The 16,689-nt window shown below is 36.1% G+C and overlaps 2 protein-coding genes across 4 annotated transcripts; one reads left to right on the top strand and one right to left on the bottom strand.

Annotated features, from left to right (window-relative positions):
* The first annotated feature begins 292 nt into the window (after positions 1 to 292).
* LOC116299115 (ataxin-3) lies at positions 293 to 6,856 on the top strand. 3 transcript variants are annotated; one of them, XM_031707748.2, is made up of 10 exons: positions 293 to 335; positions 432 to 480; positions 1,172 to 1,332; positions 1,611 to 1,696; positions 2,647 to 2,713; positions 3,283 to 3,370; positions 4,596 to 4,766; positions 5,520 to 5,577; positions 5,667 to 5,797; positions 6,283 to 6,856. In XM_031707748.2, the coding sequence occupies exons 1-10, from the start codon at positions 312 to 314 to the stop codon at positions 6,348 to 6,350; spliced, it is 903 nt and encodes a 300-aa protein (XP_031563608.1). In that variant the 5' UTR covers positions 293 to 311; the 3' UTR covers positions 6,351 to 6,856. The 3 variants fall into 3 exon arrangements, with proteins under 3 accessions (XP_031563608.1, XP_031563610.1, XP_031563609.1); XM_031707750.2 differs by having other exon boundaries at positions 4,596 to 4,706; XM_031707749.2 differs by having other exon boundaries at positions 298 to 335; positions 1,193 to 1,332.
* Positions 6,250 to 14,952, bottom strand: LOC116299114 (GPI-anchor transamidase component PIGT). The gene is made up of 13 exons (XM_031707747.2): positions 14,772 to 14,952; positions 14,036 to 14,216; positions 12,783 to 13,017; positions 12,074 to 12,160; positions 11,905 to 11,989; positions 11,378 to 11,472; positions 10,935 to 11,040; positions 10,445 to 10,504; positions 10,042 to 10,080; positions 9,308 to 9,463; positions 8,792 to 8,957; positions 7,809 to 7,892; positions 6,250 to 7,623 (listed from the first exon to the last, which is right to left on the bottom strand). The coding sequence occupies exons 1-13, from the start codon at positions 14,944 to 14,946 to the stop codon at positions 7,323 to 7,325; spliced, it is 1,770 nt and encodes a 589-aa protein (XP_031563607.1). The 5' UTR covers positions 14,947 to 14,952; the 3' UTR covers positions 6,250 to 7,322.
* Between the last annotated feature and the right edge of the window lie 1,737 nt (positions 14,953 to 16,689).

Raw genomic sequence — 16,689 nt, forward strand, 5'->3', positions numbered from 1 at the left:
GGTTTTATTCCTTCTATATTAGATTTACTGCTCTTTTAATTTACTTCTTATTTCATTTGAACATTTTGAGTAATATTTTTTTTATACTTAAAGTTTCATTATTAGACTAAAAATTGATGTCAAAAATATAATCCGTAATTAAAAAGCCCTATTAGTATTCTTCAAATGTTTTATATTCTTCAAGGAAGAAATTAAAATTCCCTCGTATTTTTAAGTAGAAAGTTTATTTTTTATCAAACGAAAACTGTGCCCAATGTAGCCTGCGGGTGTATTATATCCCATGATGCATTGCGTTGTTTTGGATTCCCAAGATGGATGCAATTTTTCACGAAAAGGTGAGTTTAATTGAAAATCTTACTTATCTCTTAATCTTGTGCCCTATTCCTCCCTATCTTTATTCTAAATTCTAATGTATTATACATTCTTTACAGCAAGAAGGTGCTTTGTGCGCACAGCACTGTTTGAACGCGCTACTACAAGGTTAGAACTTTGACAATTTCTAGACATTGTTATAGTGCAGAATGCTTTATCAAAAATCCTAATTCTTGTAATATTTCTCTTTAGTATTCATTATTCTTAATAGATTAAAACTTGAAAGTTTGTTATATATCTTTACGTCTATACAAGTTGTGTGGTGCGTTCCTAAATCTAAACAGGTAGTGGAAAAAGGTTTATAAATTTTAATCGAGGTATTATGATGATCCGGATGGATGTAGTCCTGAGAAGGAGAGCGGAAGTCATCTTCAGAGTCAGCGACTCGCACTCATTAGACCGATGCCGCCAATTACGCTAACCCAGGTAATTAGGCTATTGTTATCGTGGCAGTATAAATATGACCAGTCTGACTTTATTCTTCACTTGACTCTGAAGATGACTTCCGCTCAGGTTGTCGATGGAAACGTCAGTCACATCAAACAGTCCTTCTCAGGACTACATCCATCCGGACGATCATAATACATCGATTAACATTCATTCACCTGGGTTCAGACCGTTCTATACAATAGTTTATTTATTTATTTATTTTGCAATAAATCGTTATAGCAGTGATCGCACCTTTTACCAAAATAAGGTTTTTGTCATTGGTACAAAACACAGAACAGATAAGCACATAAGAGAACTATCTCATCAAGTGCTTTTAATTTAAAAAATCGCACTGATAATTACATCATAGGTCCATATTTCACTGCTGTAGACCTTGCGTCCATAGCTGAATCCCTTGATGATGAAGAAAGAGAGAGAATGGCTGAGGGCAATCCAAGCTCTGAAGAATTCCAAAAATTTCTGCAACAGCCCTCTTCAAATATGGATGACAGTGGGTTTTTCTCTATACAGGTATTTTATCTACAGTCTGGGCTGAATTATAAGCATTAGCTAGATTACAAATTTTAAATAGCACATTTAATAGGGACCTTTAGATCTGAGAATGAGCACAAGTATAATCTGCAAGTTTGCATTGCATTGACTTTGATCAGGCCAGAAGTCTTTTCAGGGTATTAATAAAGGGCTACAAATATTGCAAATACAATTATGACTGAAACAATGTGAAAAACTGTTCCATCAATGATAACGTTTTGTTGTAATTATTGATTTCCTCCTATTATTATCACCAGGTTATATGTAAGGCATTGAGTGTCTGGGGATTAGAATTGATACCTTATTCTCATCCAGATTCTCAAGATGCCAGAGAAAATCCACAGTAAGTGTAAATATAAATTATGTTATTCCTTTGAGTGCCATTTCTTTTTTTACCAGTAACCAGGCCCTTTCGCTAGGACCTTGAAAGGGGAGGTTCGTTTTTCTACCAGTCTTAGCTATGCCATTTGTTGAGAAATTAATGTAAAAATAGCACTTGACATTAATTCATACTCCTAAAAAGGTGGAGAGGGGGGTTCATTCAAACCATCAAACCACCCCTATCGTCAGGCCTGGTAACAATGGAGAAGGTACTCTACATATAAATGATGCAAAAAGAATCATCAGTATTTTATTTCTGAATCAGTTATACTAGTCTTATGCCCCGGGGAGTACTCCCATATATGGACTATACGGGGATGATCCACTGAACAGGGTATGGTTTTTCAAGCTTCTTGTCATGAATAAGGTATGCAATTTCACTCAAGTTCCAAGTTCTTCCTGAGTTTCCTGTCATATTCAGGGTTTCTACTTTGGTATTGACCGAAGCTGGTTATTATGGCCAGATCGTCAAAAAAAAACAAAAAAAAACAATGCAAAAGCTGACATGATAATTGAAACAGGAACTCAGTGCAATTAATTATATCTTTTTTCATCATAAGCAGGGTACCCCTTTCAGAATCCCAGCAGAACACCCCGTACCCAAATCCTGGTGAAGTACCCCCACCCCACCCCCCCACCCACCAGGTCTTATACTTAAATGTTTCACAACCATCACTCCCCTATAGGTCTCTTCAGTGATGTTCACTGCACATGCACTACCAAGTAGTAAGATGATAGATATATTAGACCTACATGTAGATAAATCTAAATTCACCTGTTTGTGGTCGTTATAAGTTGACTACATACTTATATTGTAATTTTATTACAACAAAAAAACATGTTTTATTTATTTAACTTAATATCCCCAAGTGAAGGAACCATCATACATGTATATATTCCTTTGCCTGTCAGGAATCAAAAGGCATATATCTGCAATTTACAACAGCATTGGTTTACTATACGAAAGCTTGGATACCAGGTGATTGCCCCTTAAACATTCACATTCTTAATTGACTACTTTCAAAAAAGATTTCTTTAAAATAGGGTAAAAGGAAAATACAAAAGAAATTACAATATTTTGCCATTGATTTTAAATGTTTAATTGTGCTTTTCTGTGATGAATATTTTGCCATTGATTTTAGATATTTTCATTGTGCTTTCCTGTGATGAATATTTTGCCATTGATTTTAGATATTTTCATTGTGCTTTCCTGTGATGAATATTTTGCCATTGATTTTAGATATTTTCATTGTGCTTTCCTGTGATGAATATTTTGCCATTGATTTTGAGATATTTTCATTGTGCTTTCCTGTGATGAATATTTTGCCATTGATTTTAGATATTTTCATTGTGCTTTCCTGTGATGAATATTTTGCCATTGATTTTAGATATTTTCATTGTGCTTTCCTGTGATGCTCATTTAAAGAACAATTTGAAAGGGTCCAAAAAAATAGAAAATACTGCCTCTGCGTCATTTAACTGTCAAGTGTCAGAATTATTTCCTGATGAAGTTTATAAATAAACATTATTATTTTTATTAATTTTCAGTGGTTTAATATAAATTCAATAAAGACAGAGCCAGAATTAATCTCAGAGACGTACCTATCTTTGTATCTAACTCAATTACAAGCAGAAGGTGAGTTGTTAGCTAGAACAAGTCGAAAACCTTAGATATAAATGAATTGGAAGGTGACAGGATGAATGGATGCTAGTACATATTAACTGGAAGGAAGGATAGTAATGACTTCTAGGTAAATCTGTATGCATTTAATTTGGTTGGAAAACCTGATAAATGGGAAATATGAATAGGAGGAAAGATGATTTGATGGAGAGATGCATGGATGGATCTAGATATTGAATAGTTGTAAGAAGAGATACTAGCTAAAAACTAGTGTGAGCTGTGTCGGTGTTTCTAATGAAACAGTAATGATAAAAGGGTAAATTATATACTGTGAAAAGATGAAAAAACGTACTTACTTTTCATGGTGTATAATTTACCCTTTTATCATTATTAGATATTTGGTTTGATGGAGGAATAGAAGGAGGATAAATGGGGAAAATAGATGGATGGGAGGAATGATGGTTTGATGGAGAGATGCATGGATGGATCTAGATATTGGATAGTTGGTTGGATGGACGGATAGATGGAGGACAAATGGGACATTGAATGAATAGGAAGAAAGATGGTTTGATGGAGAGATACATGGATGTAGATATTGTATAGTTGGTTCAATGGATGAATTGATGGAGGAGGAATAAATAGGAAGGAATAGGATGGTACAGCAGGTGAAGGAAAATTGAATTCTTGAGAATGGAGGGACAGGGTGGTAAGAAGTGGTAAAGGAAAAGTTGAGTCATTAGGACAAAGGGAAGGAATGAATGGGATGGGAGGAAGGCTAAAGGAATTTTGGACTTTACATGTAGGGAATGAATGGTACGTGGTAGAAATGAATAGGATAGGATGGGAGGAAGAGATTAAATAAGTGGTGTCTATAAAGTTGAGGGGATTGAATGGTCTTAGAGTGCAAATCAAATACACAAGAGAATGTGTAAGGAATGTTCTGGTTGAGTGATAGCAACTATTAGTCACTAAACAGCACTTTTTGTCAGTAGAGTGCAAACAATATATCCGTGAAACACAAATTACTAAATTGTTCAAAATAGTGCTTATTAAACAAAAGAAAACAATAGAATTAGCATAAAATAGTGTAAGTTAGTATTACTAATATTTCACAGATATATTGTTTGCACTCTACCAACTTCTTTATTTCATGGTTTTATTGCATGTGCTCTACATGCTAATGACTTTACTCCATATCATTAAAATATTAATTGAAATAGTGTCGTATCCTTATTTCCAGGTTATTCAATATTTGTAGTAAAAGGCGACATAATATCATGCGAGGCTGACCAGCTGCTGAAGCTGTTTCCTGCCAAACCCAAGAAACAAACACCAAAACCAAGCAAATCAGGTCAGAGCCTCATTCAAAAATCAGATTTACAGTCGGCACTAAATCAATTACAAGGCTCAGGTAAATATACAGGGAACACAGAATTTTTCAATTTATTTTGCTACCAAATAAAATGAAATAGATAAATGTTCCTTGATTTTTGGGGGTTAATACTTAGAATTTAAAGTTATTTCCTCACGAGGGAGTTAATCAGAGTTGGAATTGTACACCTATACACAATTTTTAACATGTACATTTGCATCTCTATTGCTCTTGTAAACAGAATAGCTCTTACTAATTAAAACCAGAGAACTTGGAAAAAAATCTTAAAACATGAGAGATCCAACATGGAACTCTACTCACATATTGTGTCCCATCCATGGATTGCCCAACCCACAGGGTTTACGGTCATGATGCCCCCTTGTCATGACGCCCCCATCCATCACGCCCCAGTGTATACCATGATGCCCCTAGTCTGTACTACCATGACGTCCCCAGCATAACCAAGACGCCCCTAGTCTCTATTATACACACTCATTTAACAATTATAATTATCATTAGCTTCTTATTAAATGAGGGTTAATAGAGACTAGAGGTGTCATTGTTTATACTGGGGGCGTTATGGTAGTACAGACTAGGGGCGTCATGGTATACACTGGGGCATCGTGGATGGGGGCGTCATGACTGGTTACCACCCACGGTGGTGAAAGGTGGTACAGTACATAAGCAGCAAAAACCACCCATATTTACCTAAAGCTGTACTACTGCGAGCATGAATGAAGAACCTTTCAGTGTTCAATTATAATTATTTAATGAGTTGTATTTTCTTTTTAGGAGGGAAACCAGTAGACATTGATGAAGTTAGAAAAAGAAGAGAAAAATACTTTGCAAAGTGAGTGTTAAAAAATATTGTCTCATCCTTAACCTTTTCCTAAAAAAGGACGAAAATGTTTGACAACTGTTTTTGGGGTGCACATACAGATTGCAAGTAGATCAAGAAGCAGGAACCAGTACAAGTAGAGATAAATCTGAAACATCCCAAGATACAAGCCAATCTACACAACCTACAAAGGGTGAAACTCCTAGTACGACTACAGACGAACCAATGTCAGGTGAGTTCACCTTTTGATAATAGCTAAGTGGTTGGTAAGGTGTTGTTAAGTGGTTGGTAAGGTGTTGTTAAGTGGTTGGTAAGGTGTTGTTAAGTGGTTGTTAAATAGTTGCTAAGGTGTTGTTAAGGTGTCTTTAAGTGGTTGGTAAGGTGTTGTTTAGTGGTTGGTAAGGTGTTGTTAAGTGGTTGGTAAGGTGTTGTTTAGTGGTTGGTAAGGTGTTGTTAAGTGGTTGTTAAATAGTTGCTAAGGTGTTAAGTGGTTGGTAATTTGTTGTTAAGTGGTTGGTAAGGTGTTTTTAAGTGGTTGGTAAGGTGTTAAATTTTTGGTTAGGTGTTAGTAAATGGTTGGTAAGGTGTTAAGTGGTTGTTAAGGTGTTTTTAAGTGGTTGTTAAGGTGTCGGTAAGGTGTTAGTAAGTGGTTGGTATGTGGGAAACATATTTCATTCTAAAAAGTTAATACTCAGTCAAAGTAAATTTATTTTTTAGAAATGACAGAAGATGAGATGTTACAAGCAGCGTTACTGATGTCACTTGACTCAACAAACACAACATGACCAAACCACTTGTACAACAAGATATTATAATAATATTATGAACCAACAATATTATTAGACTGAGGATATTGGAATTTCACCTTTATAACTGTAAATACCCTGGTAATAGCACTTGTTGATAACAGCACATTTTGTATGGGCCTTTTCCAAGTTATGTTATGTAATTTTTCACAGAAATGAGATCTTTTAAATTAATTGTATAATCCAATCTTGAATGCAGCTTTTTTAAAATCAAATATTCAACACCAGCTTAGAAAACATTTAAATTGATTATCTTGTAAAACTTTGCTTCTTTTTCCTATCTCTTAAAAAAAGCCTTGTAAAATCATTTTTGAAAACCTTCAAGTTGTAACTTCCTGGTATGTTTGCATGTGACCTCTTTGTCTTGAGCACTAGTCTGCATAGCGGCACCTTAGAGGAGGGGAAGAGGACTGTCTACTTGATTGAGCACAGTTTTTTTTCTTTTCAGACCACATTATCTTGAGAATAAGATTATTTTGTCCATAGTTATATGTTTTTCATTCATTCTACTGTTGTCGTCTCCAGTTCTGCATACTTGTACAAGCACTTGTAAGTTCCTCCTTTCAGGCTACCAGTATTGCCCAGTGTTGCATTTCATTTACTGTGTGGATCTCGCTTCAGCTTTATTTTAAACACCACACATCCTTATACTTTTCAGATGATCCAAAATTCTTTACTTTCTTCCAACACAATTTTAGTCTTTTTCTTGGTATTTCCTTCCTCTTTCCTTTTCTTTTATCTGTAAAACACTTTTCAGATGGCCCAAAATTCTTCACTTTCTTCAAACACAATTTTACAGTCCTTCCTTTCTTTTTCCTTTTCTTTTATCACTTTTCAGATGGCACAAAATTCTTCAATATTTCTTCCAGTGCACCTTAACATCTTTTTCATGTTGTTTTCCTTCCTTTACCTTTGTCCAAATTTTGTAGCTTACCATAATTTATATTATTTTCAACTTTTATTTTTTTCTTCAGATACAGGAGTCTTTTTCCTTCCAAAAATCTTGTCTTTTATATTTCTTGCTTTTTCCTTCAATTTGCTCAAAATGTTTTTATTGGCAGTTTTGGGGTCAACATCTTCAAACCTTCTGGTACAGAGATTATGGAATGAACCAAATGCAATAGCAACCACTGTACAGGCCAAGCAGATGACATTGTATGGCATACTGAAGTCTGGTGTTGGTAGATTGAGAAGTAGGGTCTCTGTGTGCACACGGACAAAGTTGTTACTCCCCTCTGTGTTTGTAGGTGACCTGAGAATTAGGATATACATGTCATTTATTCAATAATTCCTTGCATTTATCCATCCATCCATCCATCCATTCATTCATTCTTTCCTCCCTCCCTCCCTCCCTCCCTCCCTCCCTCCCTCCCTCCCTCCTTCCTTGACTATTATGTGACTATTATGTAAAGTTTATATTTGCCCCTATGCACCTACCTAGTAGGAAACAAAAGTGTTGAATGCAGAGAGCTAGCAGTGGTGTTACTTGAGCTGCTGAGCCTAGCTGAGATCACTGCAGAACTGAAAAATGAAAAGTAATAAGAAATGTGATGATGCTAGCACTGAATGCTAAACTCAGATTTATGAGACTGTATGCAATGCTAGAGTTTTGGATTCTTAGGCCCTGTCCACAAGAATCCAGCACTTTAAAAAAAATTTTTTTTGCACGTTGGCCTTCCCTCTATCCACTTCCTAATGAAAATGGATATGTGAGGATGGGCTAAAAGAATTAGAAAATGTGGACATGAATTTTTGAAAATGGAATATGTGTATACAGATCTAAATGCACATCGAGTGAACAATGACAGTCTCTTGAACATGGGTATAATATTTTCCCGTTTCAGATCAAGTGTTATTCCCTAGAGTATCATTTCTTTGTTTAATGGTTGCACATTGTGGGAACCCATGCTAAAAAGGTTTATTGACCATGATATTGACTTCTATTAATAATCAGATGTTATAATGATTTATGATTTATATAGCGCCCTTTCTATATGGATATAATCAAAGGCACGTTTCCATTGAGTTGTGAATGTCAGGTTGCTTTTTATTCAATTTACAAATATGATATGGTTATTATCAGGAGTAGGCACTTAGGGTGGTCACTGCCAGTGTTTCTTAACATCCTCATTAGTTCTTTTGTCCCTATCATATTGGCTAGTAATGATGAAGTGTGGACAGACGTTACCGCCATTTAAAGTGGTCATCTGAGTCTAACCATTTGTAGTTGTTATTACAAAGGCAGCACTTTCTTTTTTGTCAGCTATTTTTAGACCCTGAGTGTTGGTCCAGCCAGCACGTGAATCACAACCTCCTGCATAAAAGTCTAATGCTCAACCAATTGAGCCAGCCAGTTGAAATTGAAATTAAGTTTCTTAACATTTGAATTAAAAATATGTAGCACTTCATGATTGTGATACCTGATGTAGAAGCCATGATGTGCATCAGGAGGGTGTTCAGTCCACTTTAGAAATCCTCGTTCAAACTGCATGCTCAATTTGGCCACTGACGCAGCAGGCATTGTGAAGAATAGCTCCAGCATGTATGGTCTTTCTCTGTCCTTTGCAGGCACAATGTGGACTTGATCTAAAACCAAATATACATGTAAAATATATATATTTGATATATGACGATATTAGTAACATTACCGTGGTGATTCTAGAAAACCAAGTGAACTGATTGGTCAAGAACTTCAGACTATTTCTCTATTAACCTAAGGTGAATATAGGATTGCACATGCATCGTCTATTGATGTGTCCCACTTTCAAAACTCTGGTTAGCTGTTAGGTTAACTGTAAACCTGATGCTGAAGATCTATAATATGTCTTAATTCTCGCAAAATAAAGTCGTCATCATCATTATTATATAAATAATCAAACTAAAAAAATATTATTAGTGGAGTCGTAACTAAGGAAGACAGCAGCAAGAAACCTTACCTGGTTTAATGATTTTCCCTTTTGCTTCAATCTTCAGAGTGTGTACAAATATCCTGACAAACCAATGGAAGGTAGCAAAGTAGACAATAGGTAACGGCTTTGTGGGATGGCTATTGTGTATCAGACACTTCACTCCCCCTCGTTCCTCACCATATCCTTTAAAAATAAAATTATAAAAATTATAATTTAAATACAACATGTATCAGGCAGTTTGATCACTCCCATTCATTCTTTGCCATATTCTTTGAAATAAAATTATAATAAATTTGAATATATAACACACGCTCTGATTGGTCAAAAACCCATGTTTAAGGAAAGTATCATGCTCATCAACTACAGCAGTGGCGCAGCTCAACAGGGTCGAACTGAAAGCATGCAAAGCACCTCTGGCAGCCGCTATACAGTCCATGTATGACCCCGGAGCACAGCTCTAACCGGTTTGAATTAGTTAGGGTTGATTTGAGAGGAGCGAGAAAAATTGAAGGGCCTGAAAAACCCTTGCAGTCAGAAAGAGAACCAACCAACTCAGTTCACATGCGGTGACTTGGACTTATGATCCTCTAATGTACTTATTAACTCCTCCCCCTTTGCTTAGCCAATAAGATTGTCTCATTTTAGGAGCTACATCAGAAGTTGAACCATGACTAGATTATCCAGGATCAACCCTATTATTTCTGAATACATGCCCTATGCCCTCCCATATAATTATCATATTCATAGGTAGTTTTACATACCTGTAATAAACTGATGAGCATGGAGTTGAGGTGGAAGAACTATTGAACAGAAAAAATTATGACATTTTATTACACTTTGTGTAGTTCCAGAAATTATCCATACCCACCCCACAGAAGAATTTGGAATTTCCGAGGGCTAGGGGATCAGAGACCTTTGAGCTCCCCTAATTCCTTTGACCTCCCCTCAGACCTTTGACCTCCCCTCAGACCTTTGACCTCCCCTCAGACCTTTGACCTCCCCTCAGACCTTTGACCTCCCCTCAGACCTTTGACCTCCCCTCAGACCTTTGACCTCCCCTCAGACCTTTGACCTCCCCTCAGACCTTTGACCTCCCCTCAGACCTTTGACTTCCCCTCAGACCTTTGACCTCCCCTAATTCCAACACTGAGTGTTTTTAGGTACCTTGTTGTGGTTTTTCCTTCCATTTGAATACAATATTGCCTTCAGCATTAGAGGGAGGAACTGAACGAAATGAAAGAGAAGAAAATTATAAACAAAACCTGTCCTTAATTAGTGCTTATATCTTTCCTTCTTGGATGTTATTGAAATGACATCTCATATTTGATGATGCCTTTGAAAAGTTAGAATGACCAGCAGTGATTTTATATACTAGGCAAAATACATCCCTTCCCTTCCGTCTTAGTGGCTATAAGGTCACGTGCAACACAAGAAAAGATTATTATGTACAGGTACAATCATGTAGTTCCAGAATATACCTCCACCTCCACCCTGGAGATAATTCGTAAAAGGACTCCCTACCCCCAGAAACTTCCAATTTTCTTCCAAACACTGTAATTTTGTTCTTTCTCTGACCCCCCTCCCCTCCAGAATTTCCAATTTCTTTTGTGAGTTGGGTTTGGATATTTTCTGGAACGTTCTGCACATTATGTACCTAAATCTCTGAGATGGTACACAGCAAACTCTTGGTATTTTCCATCTATTACTTGTTTCTTGATTTTATCTGTAGGTGAAGGCTTCAGAACAAATTTAGACCCAGTCTAGAAAAAAAATGTTACAATTAAATTAATTAAGGTCTGAAAAATTTTGGATCAAAAGAATTTTAAAACAAATTAACATTGGATAAAACAGAGCATAAGATATTCAGCAATGAGTCCTTAACCTTTGTTATCTGGTGAGGATTCAAACATTAGGCTGAGGCAGATAAAATTGTGGTTGAGTTCTTGATAAATTGACAAAATCACGCAAGGTAAAATGCAAGAACAACATTTCAGATCCTGGTTGAAATACCATCATGCAAAAACTTAATTTTCACTTGATAGATTTGATAAAGAAAAGACAAGACAAAGCACAAGAATGATAGGAATGTGCACTCACATTATTGCTAGTGATATCCACAAAAACTCTGCTAGATGAAGACAGTGGACATTGGGATTTGATAACACGGCCAAATAACTTCCTCAAGGACCAATCTGGGTTTAAATATAGCATGCAAGAGATATTTACTTGTCTTTATTAATTTTAATGTCAAACTGGAGACTTTTCATTGCTTGATTCTTGTGAAATTAAATCCTCGCATATTATAGAAGCTAGAAAAGCTAGTTTAACTAAACAAATTTTGCCACGAATGGAGTAAAAGTGTCTTATAACTGAGGAGAATATAGAAAGTGCTGCCATTGTAATAATTACTGTACATCTAAAAAAGGTAACATTTCAGGTGACTGGGATGACTATTTTCAATTATAGAAGTCCCATCTCACTTATTAATCATCACTAACCATTAACTGGAGCTAGGGATGTAGAAGAATAAAACAAGAAGAACCATTAAACCCTGGCAGTGACCATCATCATGCAAACACATTGCATTGACTAAAAGTTAAGAAACATTGTGGAAAAACACTTACCATAATGCTTGCTACGCAGCAATGGGTCAAACACGATAGAAATAGTTTGTTTCAACTCCAAGGTATAGCTTTGACAAGATGAATCCTGAAATGATTTTGTATTGTTTTATTGATGTAATGTAAACTTAAAAAAGTATAGAAATGCTTATCAAATGGATTTTTCTTGTACCTTACATACTGGTCGCAGATGAATACCCATAGAGTGATAGTTGACTGAATACATTAAAAGTCCATTGAAAAGTGTGGATATACCAGCCTAGAAATACACAGTATGTGTTAGATATTGTTCACATAGGTGTAACAGAGATTCCAGCATGGACAGGAGGGTGTGAGAGGATAGATAAGAAAATTATTGGAAAGTGTGGATATTATACCAGCCTAGAAATACACTGTATATGTTAGTTATCATGGTATTCTTCACCCTACATGTATGTGTTACAGAGACTCCAGCATGGACGGGAAGGGGTGAGAGGGTATATTATAAGACTTGTATTGGAAAGTGTGGATGTTATATCAGTCTAAAGTACCAATGTATGTTAGTCATGCTATTCTTCACCCATAATTTATGTAACAGAAGTCCAAGAGTGGAGAGGAGATGGTGGGAGGGTACATTGAAAGGGTGGAAATTTCAGCTTAGAAAAAGAATGCATGTACTGTACAATACGCAATGGTATAATTTCTTCATCCTACTTACAGTTTGGGAGGTGGGGGGGGGGGGGGGGGGGGTAAATTTGTTAAACATTTTGAATACCAAAAAAAAAAGCAAACAGACAGACAGACAGACAGACAGACAGACAGACAGACAAAAAGACAGAGACATACAGACAATTCTAATTCAACCATTACCAATTATCATAGTTTCTGGATATATACAATACCTTTGAATCACATGGTAGAAGCTTTTTCCATGGAGTCAGGTTCTCTGTACACACAATCTCTCTTCCAAGAGTAGAATATCTCAATAAAGAAGAGTTATTGCTCCCTGAAGAAGCCACACCCTCTCTCCTGAATGACATTCTAGGAGAGGTTGACGTCTTGCTGTCAATAAAGTTGAGAGAGGCACAAAACTGTCCTGCTAGAGCTTGAGTCAGACCAGACCAATTTTCATCAACCCTATTAGAGTTAATTGAATGGATACAATGACATTAAACCATAAATACATGTATGTACATGACTTTATAGTACCTGCTTGTGAAGCACAGGTGATGTGCACTGCTAATGCAACACCTCTTATGTGGGTTCAGTCCCTGGACTCATATTTGAGTAGAGTAGCTTACTAGCATATTGCTTCTCCACTATGCTTTGACGTTTTTTTAATTCTTCTGATTAATTTTCTTCCTCTGCCAAATCAACTTCTAAATTGCAATCTAATCATGGCATGGAGGCCCTAGGTTTGTTATCCACTGGCTATAGGCTATGCTCAAGTTCCAAATTACCACTGTGTTCCTTGATTACAGAGTCATCTACTCAGGGTTAGCCTCGAATCAGTGTCTAAATATTCACAAATACCAACAGAAAAGTGAAGAATGCACAACCTCAACAATACAAACTCTTGGACTTTCCACAGACATCACTGGAACACATGAATATTCTACACAAAATCAAGGCTTACCCTGAGCAACAGAGAACTGGAAACTGGAGTACAGTTAACTCTCCTTACAGCAGACAGCCTCAGGACTGTCATTTCATGTCCGTAATATCGAGCATCCACAATAGCAAGAATACGGTCATTTCTTTGTCAATATTTTTGCCAGGGATTTTTCTCTAATAGCGAGTTGTCCATAATATCGGGCGTCCATGAGAGTTGACTGCATTAAGTGTTGTTCTTGTAAAACAAGGACAATTTTTGTATTTGTAAGAAATATATTGTAAGAAAATTAAAGCAATAGTGGTATGACTCAGTCATACATTGCTAATCAACAGCGATTGCCTTAGCTTGCACCTAGGGAGGAGCTGCACTGAGACTACATGCAGATTATGGTCTCTCAGGTCTCTCATCAAAAGAAAAAACAATGTATGCAAGTAGTGCTATGATTGTTTGTACCAAAACCAAACAAGAAGCCATCATACTCTCTTCTATACATCTAGTGATATGAAGCGATTACAATTAGATTTATCATAGACAACCTACCTGTCTTTGACTCGATTCTGGAACCACACCCATAGCTCTGCCCCTGGTGGAGCTGACGTAACAGGGTAGCCCCACAAATCATTTTTCCAGTGCCCTTGAGTCAAACTAAGATGCAGTTCCTCTACAGAATATTTGTCTACTATTTGACCAAATGATCTTGGGAACAGGTTGAAATGGGAAACTAAAAACAGTTCAACATGAATAGTATTAGAAAAATAATGTATGTGGCATATAATCTAAAGTGGATATAGACTCCTTGCAGAACGTTAGAATGCAGATCAATTCGGAGGACATAACAACAGGTTTCCAATTCTCAGTAGATTTAATAAAATCATTTTGCTTTGTCCTCCAAATTGAGCTTCTTTGACATCACATGCAAGGGTTCTATTGCTTTGTAGAGTGTAAAAACGATATCCAAGAAATATTACTATACAACAAACACTATTTACTACTTAATAATAATACTGATGAAACGATGGAAAACAAAAGGGATTGTAAATATGTTTTTCCTTTTCGTGCCGAAAATAAGTTTAGAACTGTTTCACGAATTAAGTATTAGCGCTAGCGCTCTATCAATCAGCTGAATGATAATCATAAATCCCTTAACATAGGTGTTAACTACGTATAAAACATGTTAAAAAGGTTTTAAGATATTGTATGTGAGCAAAATGCAAGTAAGAAGATCAGTGACCGGTTAACGTGCATGCATTGACAAGCAGACTAGCTGCACACTTACATGCTTCGTGGTCCTTGATATCCACGTCCCATAACGTTGTGAACTGAAAGTACGTATAAACATGACCTGTTGGTAAAGGTTTAATCAGAAGTTCTTCGTGAAATTCATCTTTAGAGGCAAAAGAAAAAGAAGAAAAGTAAAAAAAGACAAGAATTGTGATCCAAAAGGCCGCCATCTTGAATGCCCGGTAAGAGGGACTAAAAACTAGTAACTAGGCCTTGCCGGTCGTTTGCCGGTTGCGGAGTACAGGGTCGGGTATCCCTCGGGATTCGGGATTAGGAAGAGATCCACACCAAATACATATTTTTGGCATTCAAATTTTAATGGGTCGAGTAAAAGAGTTGCTTATCCTAAGAATAGGCCTCTTCTGTAACGGACCAATCATAAAGCATGGAAACAAATACTTTTAAAAGTGACACTACAATACAATACAATACAATTTTATTTGGCACCTTATACTAATAGTACATGAGTGTTTGATTCCAAATATATTATAGGTATATATATATATACTATGTATTAGATAATTTTCTTAATTCATTTTCACGTATCAGCATACATTGATGAATGTATGCTGATATGGCTCTTTGTAGAGACGCTGATTTTGAATTGATTAAGAACATAAAACGACTGTCAGCGCTCATATTGTTGAAATTAATGCTGGTGTTTTTTTCTATGAACTCTCTTAAGTCGTTTCTATGAGAGTTATATAGTGGACACCAAACTAGAAAGTGTTTTTCGTTTTCTACTCCCGACTTACACACTGGGCAAATCCTTTCATCGTAAATGAGACAAGGCCTCTTATACCTCCCCGTTTCTACTTCAAGCTTATGGTTACTAATTCTTAATTTTGTAAGCGCCACTCTGTGCTTAATATTGGTGACTTGACTTAAATATTCTTCAAAGTTATAATCCGTTTTGAACTGACGAAAGACTCTGAGTTTATTTTTATGTCTGTCGTCTTTCCTTTCATCATTGTGGAGATTACTCCATAAAATTTGCCTCTCAATGTCATATATTCTTTGGGTTATTATTTTTCCATATTCATACCATCTTGGAGAAAGTTCATTTTGTTTCATCCAAATTATCCCCAATCCGAGTTGTTCTAAAGTAGTTTTAACTTTTATGCTCCAAAAGGCTTTTTTAGTTTCATTTTTAATATCTTGGTAGACTTCGGCTGAAAGTTTTTTTGGGTGTAGTTCCGACTTTATAATTTTATGCCAGAATTTAAAGCTTCTACTGCATGCTTTGCATTTTAGCGGAAACCTTCCTAACTCAGCTCTGCATGCAAGGTTACTAGCATTCTTTGTCACCTTGAGGAGCATTTTGCAAAATTTCAAATGAACAAGTTCCATGGGCTCTTGGTCTTTGGTGCTTAATGTTTCGATACCCCATATCTCACTTGCGTATAGAAGTATTGGTGTAACAAGCGAGTCAAACAGTTTTATAGTTAATTTGATATTGGATGTGAAAAATTCACCCATTTGTTTTTTCATCTGAAATAGTGCCTTTAATGCAGCTTTTTTTAAATTCTTGTTTTGCAAACGTAAAGTTTCCAAAGGTTGTAAAATTTAATCCTAAATATTTATATGATTTAACGTTTTCTAGTTTAGATTTGTTCAAATAGAATTGGAAGTTATTCATTGTCTTCCCTGTATTATTGAAAACCATCACTTTTGTCTTTGTTATATTAACTGTTAAGCCTGATTGTTCACAAAATGCCTCTAGCTTGTCGAGATATTTCTGAAGCCCTTTAGCAGATTTAGAGAACAGAACCAGGTCATCTGCATATAAAAGAGTACTAATCGGTTTGCCATTCAACATTACATCATTGTTGTTACACGAATTTAATGAGTCAGGCAGATCGTGAAGATATAAATTAAATAACGTAGGGCTCAGCATACAGCCTTGTTTAACA

Source organism: Actinia tenebrosa, unplaced genomic scaffold (assembly GCF_029948245.1).
Source record: "Actinia tenebrosa isolate PJP-AT-01 unplaced genomic scaffold, QUT_ActTen_1.0 PGA_scaffold2__45_contigs__length_23673736, whole genome shotgun sequence".
Taxonomy (NCBI): domain Eukaryota; kingdom Metazoa; phylum Cnidaria; class Anthozoa; order Actiniaria; family Actiniidae; genus Actinia; species Actinia tenebrosa.